Source organism: Gadus chalcogrammus, chromosome 9 (genome assembly GCF_026213295.1).
Source record: "Gadus chalcogrammus isolate NIFS_2021 chromosome 9, NIFS_Gcha_1.0, whole genome shotgun sequence".
In the NCBI taxonomy this organism is placed as follows: Eukaryota; Metazoa; Chordata; class Actinopteri; order Gadiformes; family Gadidae; genus Gadus; species Gadus chalcogrammus.
Genome location: NC_079420.1, coordinates 20,448,713 through 20,459,717, shown reverse-complemented (window position 1 = coordinate 20,459,717; position 11,005 = coordinate 20,448,713). Strand labels below are relative to the sequence as shown.

Genomic DNA, 11,005 nt, shown 5'->3' with positions numbered 1-11,005 from the left:
ACAACGAGAAGCACATCAATCCTGTGCATAGCTTTCCAACGGCTAATTTAATTCATCTCTCACATTTCCATATTCCTGAAGAGAGAATTAAACCAAAATTAATTCTCCAGGTGCTGCCAGCCACAGAAGAAATCACACAAGCTGTCAGTCTGTCAGCTGACCGGTATAAATCAATATTGAGGGACAAGTTCAGCGGACAACTTCGAGCAAATTCAAAAACTCCCCCGTCCATGAATAATGAAAAATGTTTGGGCAGTTTCCTCAACGGCTCAATTCATTTATTTTTGTCAATCAACAAACAATAAAAAGAGTATCACAAAACAGTCATACTCGAATGGAATGTTGGAAAACGTTATGAGCCTGTGCCCAATGGGAATACAGAGGGAGATTGAGAATACATTTTTCGGAATCAATTATGAGCAGGCGAAATAGCCGGCTGAAGCAAACAGCGGCCCCAAAAGCTGTTTCGTTTAGTTGACACTGTGCAGCATGTTATCACTGCTAACAACCCAAGGCTTTAGAACAACACGCCTCTCAGGATAAGACATGCGTTCCTGCTGGTTTCAACGCCTCCTTTTGAAACCACAAGTTAAATTTATTTTTGGGAAAAAATATTGAGAAATATGCCTCATGACACCGCAGAGGAATGGCGGTCTGGATTAAGTTTCTATTTTAGTTTATATCTGGAGATCTTAGTTTATACCGACATAGAGTAAGAATCTAAGGTAGGGTACTGCCGGAAACCCCCTGCCTATTACACTGGGACAGAGGTGTCTGGGCTTTCTGAATACGATTCCCTGAGCAAGGTCACTGCATGGAGGAAGAGGCTTCTTGTGGCATGTGACTGGGCTGTCGTGGTGGACGTGTTGCCATCGTCACATTAGCTTTGTGCAGGATGCCTTTGGGAGTGGCAGAGCAGTCAGGTGTTCATATAAAACAAGACAGGAGCAAGAACCCATTCCACTTATTATTCACTAATTTACTTATCAGACTTCGGGGAAAGTTTATTCCGGTCTGCAGGGAATATGACCTCGCTAACCGCCTCGCTGGTATCCGCGTGGGTATTGATGTCTCGGTACATTTCAATGTGTTGTGCAGGGAGGCGTCTCGCCAGGGGCTGTGTTGTGTAGGAGGCAACGTAGTGCCTCATTCCCCCTGAGCCTCCCAGAGCTATCGCCTGGGCAACCCGCCAACAACACTCTTAACAGCACAGCGCTAATCTTTTCATATCCAAATACAATTCCCCAAGCATTTTGAGAACCACACAACGGAAAAAATACATATCGAAAACTTGTATTTTAGACAAACACACCTTTCCAGATCACCTTTCAAAATGACACCTCTGTTGATGAGACAAAAGTGTTTTTTAAATCAGCAACTGCTGTCATCAGGATTGTTTAATCAAAGATACCTTGTTTGTTATATGATATTTATTACAGATTTGAAATCCAGTACCGACCTTATATCTGAGGTATATTTAGTTCAGTTAATGAAAGATTAAATTTAGACTGTATTGAAGGGCCTCCATCCAACAGAGAGTCGAACCATGGCCTGATGCCAGTCAGCTGGGACACACTCCCTGTGTTACAACTCGCAAATTGGCTTTAATTCCATGTGAGTCTGAAATCATCCCACTCCAGAGAATATGTCATTTTACAAGGAGAGCCGAGGTCCGCCTCTGTTCAGCTGTGTGGCTTGGATGGGACTCCACATCCTGTTCCTGGTTAGGATTACTTTATATAACCTTCTTCCCATTCCTGCTTTTTATTATATCCTAGTGTGTCATTCCTCAAGGCTTTATGAATATATTAAGCAGTGGTTTCTACCTCTGTCTTACCATCTTTCCCCAGTCTAAATAATGTGGTCTAGATCCAGACGACACTGTCATGAGACAGGGCGCACATCGTTTCTCAGCCAGAGTCAGAGGAAGTCTTGGTACATTTTGAGTAAGGAAAAAAGTTAAAGGACATCATAACAAATATATTCCTTATTGTTCTTTGTACTGTGGAAGAGATGAAAATGGGTTCATAAAATGTGTCCTTTTCCTCTTCTTCCACCATGAGATGTAGCCTATTATGTTGTACTATTTTGTAGATTTTTTCCAGAGACTTGTGCAGACTTTATTCACACTTTTGAATAACATAACTCACATTTTGTTGTTTCGAGGCGTTTTTTGTTTTTTTTCTCATTACCTTAACCTGAACCAAAACGTGAGAGGATCGAATGAACAAACTCAAAAGATTTGATGGAAACAAACTCGAAGTGGGACGTTCGTATGAGCCAGAGCAAAAAAAGGCAATAAAATATATAAAGGAAAAATAAAAAGGAGACCTTTGATATATCAACTGTGCTCTCATATCACAGCTGATATATTGTCTTGTTGTAGCTGCAGCTGTGTTTTCATTACGAAAGTTGAGATCTGGCTTTGTATTATTTTGCAGGGTACCTTCAACAGCTGAGATCTTGTCTTCCAGGACATGGTTTCTGATGTGGTTTGGGAATAGCGCGGTTGATGTTCGGTGTTTCTACGAACATGGAATAATGAACTGCTATCTGATCTATATGGGATGCCCCATCGCTGCTCCAGGTCGCTAATGATTATTTCCCCATGAATCACCAGCTGCAGCCATTAGTCATCTGACTGTTTCAGGGCTCACCGGCCTTGTTGTAATCAGACTTTTGAATAGTTTTTATAACGCTTCAGCAGAGTACTGAATCTGCTGCATTCCATGGAAACTTACTAGAAAAATCCTGTTTGCAATAGTTTGGTTTGGTTTTGCATCAATAATCAATCAATAATTAATTCATAGCACAATTGCCTCAGTGAGTGCACCTAGACATGACAGTGAAAAAACAACCATTTCCACATGGAGCTATCAAGCCAACCCAGATGCCTTCGCTGTATTCATGGCACTCAATTGAAAAGCGTGATGTCATGGTCGGCCTCTCGGGTTTGAGGATTGTATTAATTGTTAAACAGTTAGATATGGCTTTGCCTCATGTTGTTTTCCCCCTCCCTGCCCGATACCTTTCTCTGACCCCCAGATGGATTAGTTGATAAATATGTTTCACCTTCATCCTGTTATTAATCCCCCTCCCTGCCACCCATCTGTCCCTATCCCCCACTGCTCTTGAGGAGTTGATGAAACAATGTAATGGTATTCATCTTCATCCTGTTCTCATCCTCCTGTCTGCAATACCTCTGTCTCCAACCTTTGGTTAAAGGGGGTTGTCCTGTTGTCTTAAAGCAATTGATCAGTGGAGCAACTGAGGGGTTGGTATCAGCATTCTTTTGTGTTGACAAAGGCATGACAGGTGTATTCTCCTTTCCCTCAGAGCAGACCAATCCAATTTCAACCCCCGCCCTCATGGAAAGAAAAAGTACAAGTAGTCGTACACAGAATGCGAGACTTGTTTTCTCCGACAGCCTGGAAGAAGAAAAAGAAGAAGAGCGTTCCAGTGTTAAAGTGATGCACTGGCCTCAGTCTTAAAGGGCCTTCCGAAATACAATGCAACTGTTTGAAAATGTCCTGAGAGTAATAACAACTACATAACAAACAGCAAACAGCAGACAAAGCTTGAAGCGGGCAGAAGAATTTCAAGTAGTGGTGTCCAGGGTGTACTGAAGGACACGGCACCAGACGTACGGTGAGACATAAGCGAAACCATCGGCACAGAGGTAAAACCTTGTCCCTCTCCTCATTGCTCATTGGTTGCCAACAAGGACAAAGCATCAGGGAGTAGGAGCTCCCCAGCAGACCGACAGCACAGACCGACAGAAGAGTCCAGCAGACCGACAGAAGAGTCCAGCAGACCGACAGAAGAGTCCAGCAGACCGACAGCAGAGACCAGCAGACAAGCAGCAGAGACCATCAAACCGACAGAAGAGTCCAGCAGACCGACAGCAGAGACCAGCAGAACGACAGAAGAGACCAGCAGACAGCAGAGACCAGCAGACAAGCAGCAGAGACCAGCAGACCGACGGCGGATGCTGCTATCTTATCCCCCACTCTGCTTGTTCGTTCCTCCTGGACTTGAATAATGTGCGGATGCAGGAGTGCTCAGTTGTTTGTATGTTTCACGTTGGAGTGCGGTGTACAAAGAACTTTGGGCAGCTATGTGTTTAATGGAAGCCGTACACAGAAACTAAGTTGCACGGCACGTTATAGGATGATGGTTGTTGATGTTTCGGTGCGGTTTCCCTGCTCCCTGCTGGATCCGTTTCTCAGACCCCCAGTTTTAGTGGATGTTGTGTTTCACCTTCATCCTGTTATTGATCCCCCTACCCACCCACCATCTGTCTCTATCCCCCTGCTACACTTGAGGAGTGGATCAACAATGTATTTACCTTCATCCTGTTCTCATCCTCCTCCTGCCAAATGTTTGTTCTTAAAGCAATTGATCAACAGAGCAACTGAGGGGTTGGAATTGGCATCAAATGGCCCTTATTATGTCTGAATTAGGCACCACAACCCCCCAACCAACCATGAAACATGTGAAGCATATACTAATAGGTGATTGCTTTGTTCTCATTAATCCCATCGCAGTCCCTGGACGTTGTAAAGTGACCTCCAGGGGATTGTGGTTGTCAGCCGTGTAGTTCAGACACCCACGGGCTGCTCCCACTCACCTGACCAGCTGAATTATATTACTTTCATTCTTCCCAATCCTCTTTTCCTCAAAGATGTGACATGTGATTAAAAGTGTAGGCGTGATTGATGTTTTGGTTTTATTTTCCCACACTGGGAAGATAACGTATGGTTTTTGCATCACAGACAGCATATAAAAATATCGATACGAATGTGTACAACTCCATGTGCTGCATTTGCACACATCGATGGCATGCAATTATCCACATCTTATATGCTATTGATTATTTCGAGAGAACAGAAGAAGGGGTGTGAGCTCATCAAATTCTTAGTATACTCCAGGTACAATTTGTCCTGAAATTATAAGTTTTTTGTAGTTCACACCTCATCATTAGAGCAGCAAAAAGTACAGAAAATATGAATTGCTGTTCCCACATTGAACAATTCAAAACAATTTAACAGTAAGTTCATATGTAACATTACGTAAATTAATTTGAACAGTTAAAGATAATTGCACAATATAACATGGCCTTATATCGACTAGGATGGGTGTTCTTCGTATGTATTTTCATAATTATAATAGTTATCTACAATAACAAAACGTTATAAATACTGCGCCCAAACCTCCTTCACACAAAGCACACCACAAAAGCAAACCACATAATTGTACATTCTGCTGGACAAATCACGTCATATTGTAACTTCCTCTGCATCAGCAAGCCTCCTCTGAAAATAAAACATTACAACACTTTATTATTTTTAATAGTCAAGTATTTCAAAGTCCTTACAACTAAACCAATCTCTTTTGCACACATTCCGGCGCTCCATGTGGCAGCGATTCAGGAACGTTATTCTAACTCATTACACCTGGCTGATGGGGCCGGACTTCTGGGCGTCGTCCTGGCTCCCGTTGCTAACGGACACAAAGCTGCTCTTAACGCTGTGGCAGGTCTCCTCCTGCTGGCCCCTCTGCTCGCTGCCGCCGACGGGGCCCGCCGTCGGCCTGTGAGCGGGGAGCCGGCGCATGTGCAGAGGTGCAAACCCTGGAGAGCAACCGGATGTTGTGGTCGGGGGGGCCGAGGGCTGGGTCCGCCGTGGCGGCGGCGGCATTCAAGTGATGCCCCTTGAGGCCGGTGGTGGAAGTGGATGGTGAATAGGCCGTGGGTGAGCGTGGGATGGGTCCAGGCAGTGCGTAGGCGTTGAACAAGCCGAAAATGAACAGCATGTGCGTCAACGAGTGGGACACGGTCTCCTCCATGTCCTCGGGGAACAGCCAGTACCACAGGCCCAGCAGGTAGTAGGGGGTCCAGCAAACGATGAAGGACGTGACGATGACGATGCTCATCTTCAAGGTCCTCATGCGGGCTTTGGGGATGTTGTTGTGCGAGCGGCGGAGGTGGACCTCTCGAGAGAGCCCTGGAACACAGGAAAAACACTGATTTAAATCTGCTCACGCCGGATTCAAAGGAAAATGTGTGTCTGATTTTACACCATCTGCTTCATAGGCAATTATGCTTTAATCCAAATCGTGACATTGAATTAAGATGGGGGGAATTAGGGGCCGGTAGGCGTTGGGGAATCTCAGGTCATATACATCCCTGTGGACATCTCTCCATCACTATAGACATACCTATGTGGACATCACTATGGACATCCCTGTAGACATCACTATGGACATATAAACATATGGGTTTGGGTTTGCAGATGTTGTGGTTCTATACAACCCTTCGGTTTGGAGTCCAGCACCGTAACCTCTAGGCTCCCCTGCACCCTGACCCATCGACACATGCATGGATCCGTCTCGTGTGGATTTAATGATCACTCACGGCTGCCTCTCCCCATGCGGCTGGAGATCTCCACCAGGATGCGGGCGTAGCAGAAGATCATGATGACCAGGGGCAGCAGGAAGAGACACACGAAGGTGAACAGGTTGTAGACAGTCTCCTGCCAGTGCTGCACGAAGCTCCCGCGAGTGGTGCACTGGGTGAAGCGCTCTGGCACCGTGATGGTCACGTTGTGGAAGATGAAGATCTGCACAGAGACCGATGGACAGAGGCAGGTCAGTGCATGGCTCTTCTATGATATAAACGAGATTCATTCGATACGTTGACCAAACGCTCAGGATGGCCCTTCCCATCTTGTCAATCAACCAGTTAGGAGTCGATAGAAGGAGGGTTGGATTAGGATCAAAATATCATTATATAACTTTGTATTCTTTATCAAATGTGCATCCATCATCCAGCACAATTCACACAATTTACGTCAATTGTGATAAACATAAAGGGTTTGCGTCATGTCTTGTGCAGATTTGAATGTCTCAAATAAAGAATTTCAACAAATAAAATAAGGCCAATGCAAAAATGTGAATCTTTAGTAGCGTTTTAAACAGGTCCATAGACAGGGCAGTTGTCAGACTCAGGGGAAGACTGTTCCAGAGATTGGGAGTAGCCACAGCAAAGGCTCTGTCACCTTTTGTCTTTAGTCTGCACCTAGGTACATCCAGCAGCACCTGCCGAGCTGACCGTAATTCTCTAACTGGAGCATGAATGCAGAGCAACTCTGACATATATTGAGGCAAGTGCACCTCTATGCAGTTATTCATTCATAACTTGTTTCAAACATGAACTCCTACTCTTTGCTTACTTTCAATGTCATATTTATTATAAATAATATAATCTAACATTCTCAAGATGTCTTTGTTAGTTTTTAAGCTTGTCAGAAAATGACAGGAATACAATGTGTAGTGTATACATTTTTTTATTCCATCAACATTTTTATTGACTGACAAAGGCTCTCACTCACTCTCTCTCCTCGATCATCTCCTCTCCTCTCTCTCTCTCTCTCTAGCTCGCTCATCTCTCCTCACCTCTTCCTCTCCTCCTCTCTCTCTACTCCTGCTCCTCCTCCTCCTCTCTCTCCTCATCACATCTCTGCCAGCTCTCTCTTCTCTTCGCCAATCTCTCTCTCTCTCGTTCATAGATATTGGCTATCACAATCAACAGGGCTTACTTAAGGGAAGAAGTTTTGAAAACCCATGTCTGTTTCTGGGTTCAATCCCTCATCACAATGCGCAGTCCGTGCACATTGGCATCAAGCGCTCGATATACAAAGAAAACATGTAAATATGAACCGAGAGTTGAGGGAGTCCATCCTCATGAGAATCAAAAGATGATAGCGTAAGAGAAGAGAGTCTGCATAGTAGTGAATTGATAAGGACTCCTGAAATAAGATAACAAAAGTGTCACTGTAGAAGTAAATGGGAGTTAGTCTTCTGCTTATAGGTGTGTCTGATTCCAATCAATGGATCCACACGTGCAGAGATAATAACAAAGGTCGTGGGAGGATTGAGTGATCTGATAACCGGCAGAAGAGAAAATGTTGGAAGTTAACTGCATCCCCTCCCCTTTTGCTGAACGACAAAGTATTATCTTGTCTGGTCCGTCTCGCTTGCTGCATGTTGATCAAGACTTTACACGTTCAAGGCTGTGTGTTCTAATAACCATCTTCTTCACAATCACCATCATCATCATCTATTGCCCTGTAAGCACAATCCTCGCCAGAAATGGGTTTTAGATAACAAAATGAGGCTGGAGTACCCAGCCACAGGCAGACTGAGGAGAGAACCACCGCTGTGCCCTTGTTAGTGTGTCAAACACCGCCTATCTACTGGGAACATGTGCTGTTGTCTTCTCCCGTGCGAGCTCAAGGCTGATGCCGGATTTATTGCCGTCTCTCGATGACTTTTCAGCTGGATGTCTGTTACATGGTAATCAGCATGTCGCCATGCAGGCTCTCTATTGTTAGATTGATATCACACGCCGCCGCCAAACACAAAGTACCGGCCCAATTGAACCAATCATGAACGAGCCTACAGCTGCCTAAGCTGGATTGACTTGAGCAATCCATCACTATTTTCAACATGCACCTGTTGCTTGCTGTACCGGTACCGTTTACGCCCCGGGCCAAGATCATGGATGTTCACCCCCTGCAGGGAGGATCGGGACTCAGCCAATGAATGGGCCAGGCGCAAAGGGACCCCTGTGGATAGACCAGGGAGTCGGGGGGGTGGGGGGGGTTAGTTGCAGACTCGATATTCTGTGCCAAGCAGCAGTGCCCGGGGGCAGTGGATCATGAATCACAGCAGCGACAAGTATCAAAAAGGGCATTATCAATCCAAATATAAACACACAGCACACGAGGTGGGGGAAATGGTCGGTGAGGTTTCGGAAGAAGCCGACCCGTGTTGCCCAAACAGGGCTCCCACTACAAAGCGTCTCTCCATCTCTAGATCGACTCTGAACTACACCGCCCCGTGGCATACGGTGCACTGATAAAAGCTCTGCCTACTATAACAGTAGGTGGTGTGGCCCAACGGTTGTGTTGTTGACGGTTCCTGTTAAGTAATCAAATGAAATAAATTAAACTAGTTATTTATTGATGTTTTTTGAATGGCTGATTGCAGTGGTGCTAATAATCCAGCAGAGGTGCTGGGCCACTTGTGGATCAGTGTAGGGGAGACACCGCTGCGCCAAGATATATCGTACAAGAGGGTACCATTGTGCACTCCAGCATGTGCCAGACATTGATAAAAAAGTTGTCAATAGATAGAAAAAAGACCTTGTCAAGCAGCTGCTGGATGTACACTTGAAATCACATGTACCTCCCCTTAACAAAGGGGAGGTACAAATCAACCTGACCGACGGCACATTATCACTCGGAGTCGGCAGTTGTGGAGTGTGTGTGGCTTCAGCGGCTTCACCTGGTCTGAGTCAGGCTGATTGGTCTCCGGGGCCGGGTGAGGCCTTCCTACCTGTTGCCTTTTTAGAAATCAATGTGCACAGCTCCAACCAGCCACCATCCACGACACACACCCAGAGATAGATCCCCTGCATGGCAACATTGGAGCAGCGGTGTCATGACTCATTGTCTGCAAACTTCTACAATAAACCGGCTTTCGACAACACCACCCTGCAGCCTCTGTCTGGAGGGTGATTTGTCATCTGTTGATGACAAATCAATTGCTCATCACAATTATCGCAACATGTTCTCCAACCATGTATCTTCTAACAAGATGGTTAACACAGGCTGCGCTCGTGTAATTAGACGACATGCATGCGCCCCCGAGACCCAGAGAGAGAGTGAGCACATCAATAAAACCCTGACGCCTCTTACCTGCGGGAGCGAGAGCAGCACGCTCATGGTCCACGCCACCGACAGCATGATCTGACTCCTCCTCTTGGCCTCGCTGATGCCCAGCGGGTTGAGGATGGCCGAGTGGCGGTCCAGGCTGATCACCACGGTGACGAAGGCGCACGAGTACATGGCCACCAGCTTGAGGAACATGAGGGCCCGGCAGGCCACGTCTCCCGCCTGCCACTGCACGGTGATGTTCCACGCCGCGTCCACGGGCATCACGATGAAGGTGACCAGCAGGTCGGCCGCCGTCAGGTTCACGATCAGGATGCGGACGTGGGACTTGCGGCGGCCGCCGTGGCTGGCGGCCCACAGCACGGCCAGGTTGCACACGGCGGACACGGCGCACAGGGTGAAGGTGATGACGACCCGCGCCTTGGCGGCGGTGGAGAAGGTGGGCAGCAGGAGCGCGTCCCCCCCTCCCCCGCCCGCGCTGGAGTTGCAGGCGGCAGCGGAGGAGGAGGAGGGGACGGGGGAGGGCTGCTCCTCGCAGCTGGCGTTCCCGCTGGCCTCCTCGGCGGCTTGGTGGAACATGGTGAACGGCGTGCGCTCGCTACGGGATAGAGGGCGTCTGAATGACTTCCAGTGTGTCGTCTGTCTGGGGATTCTCCATCAGGGACTCCGCGGCAACTTCTCGCACAGTTAATCTGGGCGTTTTAGACAATTCGCAATTAGTGACGGAATGGGCTGTGTTTTTTTAGTGGGAACGTCCTAAAGCTCAATCCTATAGCTATAATTATACAGATTATATTCCCTCATTTAGTTCCATGCCATTCATCATTCAACACGCATACGGGCTATGCTGAGTGGCGCATGCCACCTGTTTCTATTGTTTGTATTTCTTAATATTCTCTCCTTTTACAAGGCAGCCTAAAGCTGCAATCATTTAGACACAACGCATTCTAGACATTACTCTCAAAGGCAGTGGAAAACACAATGAGTGATATCAATACCACAGCAATTAGAAATATGATTGCATTAACTGACATAACCGCATGAGGTAAATCTACCGGTATTATCCGACGCCACGATCAGAAGAATCATTTTTAAAAAGCAGAAATGAAACGAATGTCCTTAGTCTGAGTGACTTTCTGTTCAGCTCTATGCAAATGACCCCTTTAGTCTATATACTGAGTCGTAGGTGTACCTGCCCCGAAATTACCTCATATTCGCTCTTGCACAATTATTTGCTCACAAATAGACTACAATAAAGACGCTGCCGC

General features: G+C 46.4%; 1 protein-coding gene across 1 annotated transcript; it reads right to left on the bottom strand.

Annotated features, from left to right (window-relative positions):
- Positions 1–5,450: 5,450 nt before the first annotated feature.
- Positions 5,451–10,316, bottom strand: gnrhr4 (gonadotropin releasing hormone receptor 4). Its single transcript, XM_056599702.1, is given in 5 exon segments — positions 5,451–5,592; positions 5,721–5,770; positions 5,773–6,005; positions 6,416–6,620; positions 9,762–10,316. Coding segments are annotated over 5 exon segments (1,185 nt in total).
- Between the last annotated feature and the right edge of the window lie 689 nt (positions 10,317–11,005).